This window comes from Talpa occidentalis, unplaced genomic scaffold (assembly GCF_014898055.3).
Source record: "Talpa occidentalis isolate TD23 unplaced genomic scaffold, MPIMG_talOcc4v2.1 talOcc4.3, whole genome shotgun sequence".
NCBI lineage: Eukaryota > Metazoa > Chordata > Mammalia > Eulipotyphla > Talpidae > Talpa > Talpa occidentalis.
Window position 1 is genome coordinate 2,844,709 of NW_023603184.1, and position 14,886 is coordinate 2,859,594.

The 14,886-nt window shown below is 35.4% G+C and overlaps 3 protein-coding genes and 1 long non-coding RNA gene across 5 annotated transcripts in view; 3 read left to right on the top strand and 1 right to left on the bottom strand.

The window, feature by feature from the left end:
• Window positions 1-315: 315 nt before the first annotated feature.
• On the top strand, window positions 316-1,251 carry LOC119254435 (olfactory receptor 5W2-like). Its single transcript, XM_037521534.1, has one exon. The coding sequence runs from the start codon at window positions 319-321 to the stop codon at window positions 1,249-1,251; it is 933 nt and encodes a 310-aa protein (XP_037377431.1). The 5' UTR covers window positions 316-318.
• Window positions 1,252-6,615: 5,364 nt separating this feature from the next.
• LOC119254269 (olfactory receptor 10AG1-like) lies at window positions 6,616-7,460 on the top strand (the record flags this gene model as incomplete). The annotated part of the gene is given in 2 exon segments (XM_037521385.1): window positions 6,616-7,249; window positions 7,252-7,460. Coding segments are annotated over 2 exon segments (843 nt in total), but the record flags the coding sequence as incomplete, so codon positions are not given.
• A 981-nt stretch (window positions 7,461-8,441) lies between these two features.
• The window catches only part of LOC129146573 (uncharacterized), a 29,462-nt gene continuing 23,017 nt past the window's right edge, over window positions 8,442-14,886 (bottom strand). Inside the window, exons 2-3 of one of the 2 annotated variants that reach the window (XR_008553448.1) lie at window positions 10,283-10,485; window positions 8,442-8,521 (exon numbers count right to left, since the gene is read on the bottom strand). This is a non-coding gene — a long non-coding RNA (uncharacterized LOC129146573). Of the gene's footprint in view, window positions 8,522-9,320; window positions 9,498-10,282; window positions 10,486-14,886 lie in introns of those variants that run through there. The other variant, XR_008553447.1, reaches the window with a different exon arrangement.
• LOC119254436 (olfactory receptor 10AG1-like) lies at window positions 13,675-14,637 on the top strand. Its single transcript, XM_037521535.1, has one exon. It carries the CDS (start codon window positions 13,678-13,680, stop codon window positions 14,635-14,637), a length of 960 nt encoding a protein of 319 aa, XP_037377432.1. The 5' UTR covers window positions 13,675-13,677.

Genomic DNA, 14,886 nt, shown 5'->3' on the forward strand with positions numbered 1-14,886 from the left:
AGTGCTCAACCGCTGTGCCACCGGGGAGGCCCGAGAAACACAATTTTTAATGAATGACTTCAAGATTTAAAAGAAAGTTCCTCAACTTAATTCACCCTGTCCCAGATATATATTATTGTAATATAGCTTGAAGCATGGACTCTTTTAAAAAGGTACAACTGGGTTATTTTCTGCGTACAAAAAAGGCATCTGAAAAAGAATATAGCGTTCATCTTAAAGTTTTTTTTCTGGTGAATGTGAATGTCCACAAAAGTTAAACATGCATTTATTATCTTTTCTTAATGATTTTCTCAAAAATTTAGACAAGAACAAAGAAGAATGGAGAAAGAAAATTGCTCTACCAACATGGAATTCATTTTCTTGGGAATTACTAATAATCCTGAAAAAAAAGTGACATTTTTCACCATATTTCTAGTCATTTATCTCATTACTCTTGTGGCAAATCTTGGAATGATCTTTCTAATTAAAATGGATGACCAACTGCACACACCAATGTACTTTTTCCTCAGCCACCTTGCTTTCTGTGACCTCTGCTATTCCACAGCTGTTGGACCCAAGATGCTGGTGGACATCTTTGCCAAGAACAAGTCAATCCCGTTTTTTGGCTGTGCTCTGCAATTCTTTGTTTTCTGTATCTTTGCAGATGCTGAGTGTCTACTGCTGGCAGTGATGGCCTTTGATCGGTACCAGGCCATCAGCAACCCCTTGCTCTACACAGTCAACATGTCCAGCAGGGTGTGTTACCTGCTGGTTGCTGGGGTATACACAGTGGGAGTGGCAGACGCTCTGACACACACGACCTTAACCTTCCGCTTATGTTTCTGTGGGTCACATGAGGTTAACCACTTCTTCTGTGATGTCCCTCCTCTCCTATTGCTATCTTGTTCAGATACACAGGTCAATGAGTTAGTAATATTCACCGTTTTTGGCTTCATTGAACTGAGTACGATTTCAGGAGTTCTTGTCTCTTATTGTTATATTTTCCTATCGGTCTTGAAAATCCGCTCTGCTGAGGGCAGGTTCAAAGCTTTCTCCACCTGCACCTCCCACCTGACGGCCGTGGCCATCTTCCAGGGCACCATGCTCTTCATGTACTTCCGGCCGAGTTCTGCCTATTCCCTGGACCAGGACAAAATGGCCTCGTTGTTTTACACCCTTGTGATCCCCATGCTGAACCCCCTGATTTACAGTCTACGGAACAAGGACGTGAAAGATGCCCTGGTAAAACTGAAAACTAAAACATGTTTGTAAAAATTTAATTATCCACTCATAAACGCATATTGCGACTGTAATTTTAAAGTTACATCGCACGATGTAAGGGAAACAAAGTTGTCTGAAACACCGTAATTTTATGATGTAAGTGTTTGTTTTAAAATCCAATACAATCATTTTGCAGTATCCAAAGATCTGATAACAATCTGAAAACATTACGTGTTTATAAATTGTGCCACTCTGAGCTAACCTTTCTAAATTAGATAAATGGTTATTGTCCATTTTCTCCATTCAACCATTAACTTCTCGCACAAAATTTATTGTGCTTTTACTGGATGAACTGTGTGCTTTTAAGTTCTTTTTATTCAATAGCATATCTAGTTTTTGTTATTAATTGATTTTATAATCTAATGGAAGTAGCCAGCATTAATTTGTAAGCAACTCATTCATGTAAAGCCTCAAAATCACTAAGAAATATATATCCAAATATTTTATCCAAAAAAAATGTTAAGTCTAGTATAAAAGAGAGATTTTGTTGGATGGAGATATTGCTTTTCAGATCTAAAAAGGATGCAAGTTGGAAGAAAAAAAGATGGAATGTAGAAAATGGTACAGTTAGAGAGTTAGAGAGTCTTGAGGCAAATGAGAAATCCACACCCTTTACAAGAAAAGAGTAACGATTGTCAGGATGGACCTTGAGGTCATTATACTAAAAGAAAGAAGACAAACAGTTAAAGACAGATACTTTGGATCTTATTTACATGTGGAAACTAAAAAAGTTGAACTCATGGAAGCAGAAAGTAGAGTGGTCTTACCACAGGATGCAATGGGAGAAGTGGGGTGATGTTTGTCAAAGCTTACAAACATCCTGCCATGAGATGACCATGGGATCAAACATATACATGGAGACTACAATTATCAATAACGTACTGTACACTTCAAATTAGCTGACATTAGATCTGAAGAGTTCTCAACATAACAAATAGTAACTGTGTGAAATGATTTTTATTATTAACTTTACGGTGGTCATTATTTTATAAATTATACATTTATCAAAGCATGCATTACATACCATAAGCATACCTAATGCTATTTATATTTTTAATCTCAATACCTACAAAAGAATAACATTTTAAAAATTAATAAGGATAAAAACTAAGCTCCTACTCCTTGCCCAGAAGGCAAAATTGGGAGGCTTGGATAGATAAGGGGAACCCTAACGTTGCCATGGAACCAGATCATAAGACTGGCCACCTTGACCAGAAAAAAACCAGCCCAGCCTAAGGAATGCAGATATACTACTGCCAGGACACATTCTGTGTCAAAGTCAACACCCAAGACCAGATAGCCCAGCACTAACTGATGAAAACTGGTGTCCCCCATGAGAAAGCCCACAAAAAAAGTGAAGAGAACCTCAAAATCTTCTTTTTTGCTTTGCAGATATCGCCTGTCTTAGCCCTAATGGCTTTGCAAGGTATTTAAATAAATCCACCTTTACTTTTCTCCACTCTGTCTCTACTGAATTCTTTTACCCCTTTGCCACTGGCCAGTTTCCCAATTTTCCCCACAACAATAACTCATTTGATTGTGCTCTAAAGGGCAATGGTAAGAACCTTGGCAAAGTACATCATTTTGCTGTAATTACTGATGATCAGCTACTCAATCAACTTTCCAAGGACATTTCCTAAATTATTTTCTTTCCTCAGCTTTGCTTAAAAATCCCTTTTAATAGTTCACAATCATTTCAGCATTATTTTGTAAATTACTTTGTCCAGCAGGATATTGTGAGCATTCTTAGCTCAGGAATGCTCACAATCCTATTGTGTGGGCTTCAGCCCACATGTCTGTTATCTCAGCACTGAATGGTGTCAGGGACACTAAATGTGAAACAGTCATGTGCATAATAAAATTAAAATGCTAGTTAATATTCTTGTATGTCAACAGGGCTTCTGACATGGAAGCTGATGATTTTCAGGTTGTCTTTAAAAGGCAAAGAAGTGACACGCAGAATTTCTTCTAATTTGTATTGGTTAAATCAGTTAAAAGACAACAACAGTCAAAGGGAAGAAATATAGACATCATGTCTTTAAGGAAAATGTTACAACTGGGCCTCCATGGTGGTGTAAGTTGGTTGAGCACAGCATTGTGAAACTGTCTGCAGCCTCTGCAGAGCAGGTTCTATCCCAGCCAGCAGGGAAGATACCCACATGGCATGGCAGACGCTTCTGTCTCGCCCACTGCTCCCCTCAGCAGTGTATTTCTGTCAGTCTGCTGTTCTGCTCCTCACTCTGTCTCTAGTGAATACTCTCACCCTCCCCCACTACTGGCCTGTTCCCTGGTTCTTGTATGCATGAATAAATACATCTTTAAAAAAAAAAAAGAAAGTATACAATCAATACATGGTGGGGGAGAGCCTATATTTCAAATACACAAACAACAATGTAAAGTTACCACAAAGAAAAAAAATCTGTCCAAGGCATCATCAGTCAACATAGGTCAAATTCGATCTCTGAAATTACTCAATCATTACAAAATTTTAAACACAGTTAAGCAGATTCATGAGGCTGTGTGTAATCTATTTTTTTTTGTATGCACATAGTTAGAAAGCCACTGAGAAAGTAGAATACTTGAGCAATACACATATAGAAAAGAAAGCGAGAGCATTTCAATTGATGAGATGAGAGAGACTATCTCTGGTAGCTTGATAGTGTCCCTGTCACATTAGAGTTCAGGGTGGAAGCTCAAGGCTCAAGTTGTATGGAAAACTCCATTGTTCTCTCTTGTGGAGTGGTTGCATAGGATATGAAATTCAAAATTTCCAACAATTCTCAAATTATTAAACAACTAATGATAGTATCACACTATATTTATTCTTAGAAAAATAGTAGAATTGTTTTCATACTCTTAAAAGATTGTATTCAAACTCATCATGATACTTATCAGCATTTTGTAGTTCAGTAGGTCTTTGTGTATGTAAAATTGTATAAACTTACCTCTTACAACGCACTTGTTTAATTGGACATAATGTTATTTCTTGCTTGAACGTAATCATAAATCACATCTATGTTAGAAAGAGTTAAGTGTATCTATATTGTGCAGGATTATTAATTTACTAAGAACATTGACTTTACCTTGATAGTGCATTTTATTTATATTGTATTATAATCTTTAAAATCTGTTTCATTGTTTATCCTTTGAAAATCCTTGTGAAAAATTTCAAGAAATGTAAGACACATGATTTATTTCTAAGTTAAAATGTAGTAGAGAGATTTCATTATGAATAAAATAATCATAATTCATGAAATGTTGCATTTGTATAAACAATGTTAGAGAAAGATATAATCAATGGACAGTAAATGATGTTGGGCAAAGGAATAAAACAATGGTTGTTAAATAAAATTACCTTTGTAGTTTCCATTGACATGAATGCTCGATCATCATTACTCATAATAACCAAATGTGGAAAAAATCCAAATATTGGTTAACTGCTGAATGGATAACAAAATGTGTTAATTCAAAATATGGAAAATTATTCCAGCATAAAAAAGGGAAATTCTGCGAATATTAAAAAGTAGACGAACTTTGAAAACTTTGTGTTAAGTGAAATAGCCAGCAAAATTCCCTCTCATATATTTAATTCCTTTTAGGTGAATTATACTATGGGCAATAAAGTATAATCCCAATATGGACCTCTGGCTGCCAAGGAAAGGAATGGCTAACACATATGAGTTATTTATTAGGGCAATGAAAAGTTTTGTGGATTGGAATAGTGGTGTTTGCACAACCTTGTGAACATAAAAAAAATGCAAAGAAGTACACATTTTGAAAGGATGAGTTTTAAAGTTTATAAAAATCATAGCTCAATGAAAATGGTACCAATGAAGAACAGTGATATTCATAATAAGCTGGGAAAGGAAATGTTTTAAAAAATAGAGGAAACATAATGAACATTAAAGAGGAGATTGGATGACTAAGTACAGGGTATTTTTTTTTTTTTGGATTTCATGGGATTTCAGTTTGACTGGACATTGAGCATGTCCAATTATTTGTAAATATGAAGTTTAGCATAAAAAAAAATCTAGTTTTCTTCCTGTCAGGTCAATGTGCTGCCAATAGTGAAGACATAAGGCTCAGTTTTGCTAAGGTGTTACTTTATTCACAGGGGAGAATATACAACAGGAAATATGATTAATACATGTTGACATACCCTGAAGCCTGAGGGTAGAATTGTCAGAGATTTAATTCCCAGATGCTCCCTGGTAAAATAAAATACCTCCCACTTATTTTCAGCTACCACAACAGAACAGAAAGCCCTGCTTGCTTCAGGTAGGTCTATGAGTCTCTAAACTTAAGGAATATTGGGGAAAATTTTTACATTTCAGAAAAAAAATAAGGAATTATTCAATGAATGAGTGTATGTTTTCATGCTCAATTTAATATCTTCAGCAACCTGATAATCAAAAATGTATACTTTTTCTCAGAATTGGGAGAGTCTAAAATTATTAGTATCCATAAAATGACAGTTTAAATTAGTTTAAATGAGTTTTATAGGGTAACTTTAACTGTCTTTATCAGAGAGGCATTACACACACACAGACACACACACACAAAATCAAGTTTATCTTAAATTTCAAAAATGATTTAGGTTACTACAGTTTGAAAAGCAAAATAGAAAAGTCAAATCTAAATGATCACATGTCATTTTGTATTAATAAAAAAAAATCCATCACTGATATTCTCATATTTCTACAGAGACACAGACACTGACAACCATGTGCATGCACTGATCCATAGGATGGTTTGCTTGACCCTAATGCAATTTTGATTTTTTAATGTGAAAGCTCATTTGCATTCTAAAAAGATAAAAAGGGTAATGCTAAATTCTGTTTTCTGTGTATCTTTTTAACACTTTTCTTTGAGTTGTCAAGTGATCACCCATTGGCCCCATACTGTTCCGGTCTGATTAAAACAATAATGTATTTGTAGAAAAATCATCAATAAAATTTACTTTTTGTCTCAACAAATAATAAAGATATATATTAGGAAAAAATCAATAATGTAAAAATTTTCATTATTATTAGACAATGGTATGCTTCTGTCTCTATAACTAATTCATAGTTTTTAATTCAAGCAGTTTTTGATGAATATAGCAATTAACATTTTTGGTCCAGGTGAGTATTTCCAAGCATAGAAATGTTTTGTCCTATTCCATAAACCTGGTCTTTCTATCATCAGTGTTTCATTTATGTTATTTAAAACATAGAATGAAATCAATTCTTTATGGGCACATCAATAGATAAAGAAGTAAAGGAGAAAATTATTTTAAACCATATGTGCAATCGCATATATCATCAATTACATGTACATAGAGAGAGAAGTTTCCACTGCCTGCAAGGGTAACTATTTGGGGTATTTGCCATGATTTACATAATTATCTTAATTGGAAATAGCCTCATCATAATATTAACCAGGATTGATTCTGCACTGCAGACACCCATGTATTTTTTCCTGGGAAACTTTTCCTTATTGGATATCTGTTATGTGTCAGTCACCCTTCCTAGGATTCTGAAGAACCTGTGGACTCAGGACAGAAGCCTGTCTAAGGTGGAGTGTGCCTCCCAAATGTGCTTCTTCCTTATGTTGGGGACCACTGAGTGCTTCCTGCTGGCTGTGATGTCCTACGACCGCTACGTGGCCATTTGTAACCCTCTGCACTACCCTCTAGTGATGAACCACAAGATGTGTGTCCAGTTGGCTGTTGGTGCCTGGGTCACTGGAATCCCAATCCAGATAGGACAAACAAGCCTGATATTCTCTCCGCATTTCTGTTGTTCCAACCAACTCAAACACTTCTTCTGTGACATCCTCCCAGTCAACAAGGTGGCCTGCGGGGACACTTCTCTGCATGAGATCTATGTTTATATAGCAACTTTGGTGATATTTGCCATGCCCTTCACTTTGATACTTTTCTCTTATGGCAAAATCATCTCCACGATTCTGAAGCTGCCAACAGCCAGTGGACGGGCCAAAGCCTTCTTCAGTGTTCTTCCCATCTCATAGTTGTGGTTTTATTCTTTGGGTCTGCTTCCATCACCTACTTCAGGCCCAAATCTAATCATTCTGCATTAACTGACAAACTACTCTCTCTTTTCTACCCAATAGTGATGCCCATGATTAATCCCTTGATATACAGCCTTCGGAACAAGGATGTGATTGCAGCACTGAAAAAATTGTTCCTTAAAAAGTAGTGTGGTGTTTTTTCTACTTGCCAAACAGTTATCATAGAAACATCACACTCTGCATACTACCCTTTATGAAGTTAATCACTTCAGCTTATGATGTACTTTCAGACACTTTTAAATGTTAGTCTATATACTATGCTTTGACACCAGATAAATGAGTCTATTTTCAATGACTCAACCTACAGAATATCCTCCTTTATGAATAAAATAGTATACATCACATAGTTCATATAAAAAGCAAACATAATAAAAACTGAATTCAATCTGGTAAAAATTTTGAAAAATATACAGAAGAATGAAAGATTATTTACCTATATATTTGGAATATCTTCATGATTTTTTTAACACATTTGGATTCTTTCACACAGGTTCTGACCAAGAACTGTTTAATAGGAATGTTAGTTGAGTGAGTAATTGACTGTATGACTGCATAAATGAATGTTGCTATGACCTATGACAGATTCCTAGCAAAACCTAGAGATTTCTGAAAAATCTAGAGACTTTAGAGCATCAATAAACAATAGAACACATTTATTTAACATGCTATGTATCATATGGACTATCTCTAATCAGTTTACCCAGTTTTCACCCTAGTAACATTCTGACAAAGCACATGATATACAGAGAGCAACTACCCAAGTCAGCCAGTTCACTCTGCGTGTATTTCTATGTTCTATGTAGAAATTCCAGCTCCAATGTAATTTTCATGGAATAATTTCATCTTTTCTCAATGACACTCTAAATGGTTGATCATGTACTAATTCATGGTTAAAAAAATCCATCGCCTGTGAGTTTTTTTTTTTTTTAAAGATTTTTAAATTTATTTATACAAGCACTGGGTACAGTCAGAAGCACGGGAGGGTGAGAGAATTCACCAGAGCCAGAGCGGGGAACAGAACATGCAGACTGACGAAAGACACTGCTGAGGGGAGCAGCAGGCGCAGCAGGAGAGGTCTGCGCGCCATGTGGGACCCTCCCGGAGGCCGGGGATAGAACTGGCACTGCAGAAGCTACAGGCAGCTTCGTAGCTCAGCGCTCAACCACTGTGCCACCAGGGGAGGCCCCGCCTGTGAGTTTTAAACGAAAGAAAATATTGAAAATTATTTTCAGAATTACCTTCAATCCACATAATCTTAAAAAAGTGTAATTAAACTAGTCTTTCATGCATTTAGCCCTTTCTAAAGGGTTTAGCATTATTAAACATTTGAACTGATAAATATTGCTCAAATATAACTGTAACTATCACAGAAACACTGCCTCCCGCCCAACTACAGATTCTTGAATCAGCAACTCATATAAGAGATTGCTTCATCTAATTCTAAAATCTGCTGTTAGCAGTTGTTTTGAAATTCTAATATCCTGGGTGTCAGTTATAATTATACCAATGCAGGTTATCTTATTACTGTCCTATACATAGCTATGTTTTACTTCACAAACACAATAAACCCTCCAAACCCTCCACCATCTAACATTACATATTATGTGATAATTACTTATAAATTTTATTCATGGGAGTATATATGTGTATATGCCCCTCTTTTCAACTTTTATGTTCTATGAACTTAATACATGCTCTCTGATGAAGATCTTGATGACCATGATGATGATGGTGGTGGTCACTATGATTTGAAGGGTTATACAAGGCAAGAGATTTGATTTGTAAGAGCAGGAACAAGGAAGTAATACTAGACAAAAATCAAATTGGTTTTACATGTTGCTTTCTTTGTGGAGGATGGAAGGCATTTGTCAGCCACATTACTTAATATCTGATTGAATGATTTATGACTGACTTTCTGAGAGAGCCAAATATGAGATTCAGCTTGATAACATTGGGCTTAATAGAAGCAACTCCATTTCGTACCTGTTTTGGAATCTTATTCTTTATGTTTTGCAATTAGTGAATGGTAAAAATACACCATTTCCTCTGAGGCCCCAGGATTCTTGTAAGATTCAGATATCACTCCAGCATGAAAAAGCATTGGAAAAGTTTAAAGCAACAAAACCTGAAGCTTTGTCCATTTTAGACTTTGTTGCATTTGATATCTAAAATGCATAGAGAAAATATAGTACTGTTATTCAGAGACGGGACTTTCTACAGTTTTCACTATCTAAGCAAGAGAACTGACTTCCTTGCATGAAAGTATTATTTTCTTTTCACTATTGCAATATGTTTAGATTTTTAAAACTGTGCTCCTCAAAACTTTCCTCATCTAAACAGGGAATTATGTAGTCTTAAATCTTTGCAATATCCAGAGAAAATATTAACTAAAATTTATGTCATTATGAACTTATGCCAATTAAATGTCAAATTATGTCTACATTTATACCTTTACCAGAAGTCTAAGATCTTTGTAGTTTCTTGATTTATTTCTCTCTCTACCCTTTGTCTTTCTAATATGTTCATTCATCATGAGGCAGCCTCTGAATTTACCCTCTGGACCTATCTATCATGATAAGTATTTTATCTATCATGGTAAGTATTTCTCATGTATTTTACATAAGAAAATACAAGCAACTATGCAAATCTACACTACCACAAAGAAAAAAAAAATGCAGGATGAACTTTGAAGTAGAGTTCCCATTGGACAAAATATGTTTTTTAAATTGGATGAAAGGAAGGAACACATACAGACTTATAGTAATGACTTTGTTCATTGACAGTATTTTAAAATGTATTCTTAAATTCACACACTAAAAGTTTAAAATTGCAGAGAAAGTAAAATGCACTCTTCTGGTGCAAGTCTCTGGAATTTGACCTATCAATACAGTCATATAACTACAAACACAGTGAAGAAACAGTAGCTTCCAGCCTTCTCCAGAATTCTCACCTGTTGAGTCTTTATTGTTGACAACTCCCATAAACCCATCAGCAGATAACCAGGCTTTGCACATGCACTTCACCCTTTTCCAGAATGTTGTCTCCTTGGAGTAGGATTCCAAAGACTTTGGCTCTGGTTGGCTTTTCACTGGGAGGGAAGTATTGGGAGTTGTCCAAGTTGTGAGGTGCCAGTACTTTCTCTCACTCTTGTTCCTGAGAAGTGAACAACCACCATGCATATCTGAGAAGTTTGTGCACCCACTCCCTGCATGAAGGGCATTAGAGTTGTTTCCAATGTTTCTCTTCTATACACATAAACTTCCTGAATTTTTGTTTATAGGTATTTTTGTAAATACAAGTTTTCATTTCTGTAAAATGGAAAAACACCAGGCTCAGGACAGCTGGATAAATGTGAATGGCAAGTTTATAATGTACTTCACAAAGAACTGCCAGCTCCTTCTCCAGAGTGGTCTCCCATTTAGTGTTCCTTCCCCATGCGTGTGTGTTCTAGTTGCTTCAAGAATTCCCACTTGCGGATTATCAGTGGCTGGCAATGGTTTTATCTTTTTATGATTTTTTTTTAATCAGTCTAATAGTTAGTTGTTGATATTTAGCTACATATATGGTTTTACTATTCATTCCCTAAACACAATTGGTGGAGCAACTTTCCTGACATAATTTACCATTAATTTATCACTGCTTTTGCTATGTTTGAAGCAGCCTGGGGAGGACTGACCCAAGGCAGTGTTTGGGTAGCAGGGACAGGGAAGCTGTGGACCAAGTGAATGCCCCTGGAGCCCTGGGAGTTCAGGTACTCAAACCCAACAAGCACAAGGGGAGGGGAAATGCCCAAAGGTGGTGGCTTTTTATATTGACATTTCTAATGATAAAAAAAAGTACTATTGGTTCATCATTTCATGGTAAGATCAGACAGCTTTGGGTTGTGTTCAAGTCCTTGAGTGGCAGGCAAGAAGGTTTTGTTCAATTAGAAAGTGACCTGGGAAAGGAGCTGATCCCCAGAGTAATGTATAATTGTTATTTAAAGAGCAGGATTTTCTATGACAATAGGACCTATATATAAGTTTGTAATCTCTGTTAAATAAAAGTAAATTGTCCAGCCTCAAAGTAAACCTCTTTTTCTCATTTTGTATCTTTAACTCAGTAACAAAAGTAAGCATTATACTTAACCTCTATCCAAATAGGTAACTGTCAGGTAATAATTTAATTATTTTTGTCAATATGAAATTTATTTCATACAAATACTTAAGTCTATGATTATAGAACCAGCAACAACTGTCATTTACAGAAATATCTGTATTGGGCAAGTGTATGTTTCTTTTATAAGACTCCTTTACATTGTTGCTTTTTTTAATCTTTAAAACACTTAGTCTTTGTAATTTTCTGACTCTCATTCCCATTTCAAAGACGAAAATGCATAGTACCTTGTAGTAAAATCAATCAGTCAATCAATAAAGATTATAGTCATTCTTGGTGAGATTTCGTTCAGAAGAAAACCACATACTTTGGATAGGATTTGGAAAGAATAACATTTTTCACTTTTCAAATGAATTTGCATTGAGAATTCTATTAACTTCATAAAACGGTTGTTCCATTTTTACAAATAAATAGTTGAGTCATGAAAAATGTCTTTAGATTAGAACACTACATATTCTTGATGTTAGTTCTATATATTGTTGCTCTCTTATACTTTCTTTTGGACCTCAGTTTCAGTTTGTATTTCAAATGTATATCCCACTAAAAGAGTAGGGAAAATGGAGAAAGGGGATGGGAGAAGAGTAGAGACTTTTCACAAAGATCATAAAGAGAATAAAGAAATATAAGTTTTGGGGGACAGTAGTTAGCATATTAAAGGCAGATGTATGGGACACTTAAGTCTGAATGATGTAGTGATACATTCAGCAAAAAACTTTAATCATTATCCAAAATCAATCTCTAGATTGAATTAAGCAGGTGAATAAAACATGATTAAACATGTGTAAAATGGTGCAGTTAAAAATAAAAAAAAGTCATGGCTATATTGTCTTTTATACTTAAAATCATATTTTAGTAATCTCGACTTAGTCACTAGTTTCTGATAGTTCTGGAGACTCAGAGCATTTTTACAGTTCCTACAATCAAGTTTCTATTATAAGAATTCTGTAATTATGAGGCATCATTTAAGTATCTGTAGTATTTTAATATGTAGACTGAAATGTTGTAGATGTTAAAATTAATTATCATTTAATCGTCCTATTGTCATTCACAGAAAATGTTCAGGAAGAAAAGAATAAATTTCTTAGAAACGAGACTGGGAAAGAGAGAGAAGAGAGAGAGTGAGAGAGAGAGTTGAGAAAGAGTTGTAATTTTTTAATTGACACCAGGCTGGAAGAAGATGGATGGTCCAACTTTTGGGTAGGAACCATAGCTTCCATAGTGGGACTATTGCAAAGAAAGAAATAAAGTGACTCACTTTTCGTTGTTTCAAGAAAGATTGGCCATCATACAGGACATACTGTGTGGATGAGCACACACAGCACATGTGCAAACAATGACTGGAATAAATGAGGTCTGCAGAATGGGGTCAACAGGTGCGGATGTGTGTAACTCCAGACATTATCAAAGCTGAGTGGTTGTGGATGTCTCTTTTCATGGTGCATGAGAATGCATGTATTAGAAATGCTTTCCTGAACATAAATATTGATGAACTTGCCTCTTTGCTTTTGAGTTTTGATGAAACAGAAAGATTGTTTTATAGTTTCGTTTATCTCCAAAGCAAACTCTAAATAAATGCTATGACTGCTGGTTTCATGGACCTTTTATTGAAAAGTAGAGTTTTAAGGGTTATATAAACCACCATAATATTTAATGATCATTAAATATTTTTTATAATAAAACAGTCTATGCAGAATGTCAAAAATAAACAAGACTGGAAATGTCACAGGAAAAGCAAGACTTTCAAAATAAACTATGTCTTTCTAAATATCATTTGAGATGATATACAAATTAATGGAATGTTTAATAAAATTTGTTTTGAATTGATATTAATAGACCGAATAAAACTATGTCAACTAGAAGGATGCAAATATTTTAGTATTTTAAACCACTGGTAAATAATTTTAAACGATGGAATATTACAGTTGGACCTAAGCTCACTAAAAATGTTTTGAGTGTTTAGATGAATAGCAAAACAAAGAAATATTATGACCCATAGCAGGGGAAAAAAAAAAATAAGGGGATTTTTTTCCTAATTTTGTATTTAATAATTAAAAATACACTTCACCTTACTTTTCAGGTACCTGTCTGCTATAGGTTTAGTGTTTATAAGAAATTGATGTTATATTATCCTTAGCTGATACGTAAAAGAACAAATCTACAGAAAGTAACCTATTTGTCCGTATTATTACTATGCCATTTCTACAGATGTCCTACGAAAAGATGAAATCAGAGGACAATGTTTCCTCTGTGACACAATTTGTACTCATGGGATTTTCTGAACTTCCAAACCTCCAAGGGTTACTATTTGGGGTGTTTGCCATCATTTATATGATTATCTTAATAGGAAATAGCCTCATCATTATAGTAACCAGGATTGATTCTGCGTTGCAGAAACCCATGTATTTTTTCCTAGCAAACATTTCCTCATTGGAAATCTGTTATGTGTCAGTCACCCTTCCTAGGATTCTGAAGAACCTGTGGACTCAGGAAAGAAGCATTTCTAGGCTGGAATGTGCCACTCAAATGTACTTTTTCCTTACACTGGGAACTACTAAGTGTTTCCTGCTGGCCGTGATGTCCTATGACCGCTATGTGGCCATTTGTAACCCTCTGCACTACCCTCTGGTCATGAACCACAAGATGTGTGTCCAGTTGGCTATTGGCGCCTGGCTCACCGTAATCCCAATCCAGATAGGACAAACAAGCCTGATATTCTCTCTGCATTTCTGTAATTCTAACCAAATTAACCACTTCTTCTGTGACATTCCCCCCATTCTCAAGCTGGCCTGCGGGGACACTTTTGTAAATGAGATATCCATCTATGTAGCAACTTTGGTGATTATTGCAGTCCCATTTATGCTGATACTTGCCTCTTACAGCAAAATAATTTCCACGATTCTGAAGCTGCCAACAGCCAGCGGAAGGGCCAAAGCCTTTTCCACCTGCTCTTCGCATCTCATAGTTGTGGTTTTATTCTTTGGATCTGCTACTATAACTTACTTAAGGCCAAAGTCCAATCACTCTGCTGGAACTGACAAACTGCTCTCACTTTACTACACCATTGTGACTCCCATGTTTAATCCCTTGATATACAGCCTTCGGAACAAGGATGTAATCGCAGCACTGAGAAAATTATTCTCTAAAAAATAATGCAATGAGTTTAATTGTAAATGTAGTGTCTGTTTTGCCAGTTTTCAGCAAAACATCACACTCCCCACATTTCCTTTTAAGTTCATCATGTCAATTTGTGTTGTTCTTTCAGACACTTCTAAATAGTAGCCTACACTTACTGTGCAAGGATCTATACAAGGCAAATTGATCTATCTTCAATGTTCCATACCCATAGAATAGATTGTTTCTGTAAAAAAAAATAATATGCATGAGAGAGTCCATATAAAA

Bases quoted from the DNA above. Each gene is read 5' to 3' on its own strand.
- LOC119254436 (XM_037521535.1), top strand. From the start codon at position 13,678: ATGCCATTTCTACAGATGTCCTACGAAAAGATGAAATCAGAGGACAAT.
- LOC119254435 (XM_037521534.1), top strand. From the start codon at position 319: ATGGAGAAAGAAAATTGCTCTACCAACATGGAATTCATTTTCTTGGGA.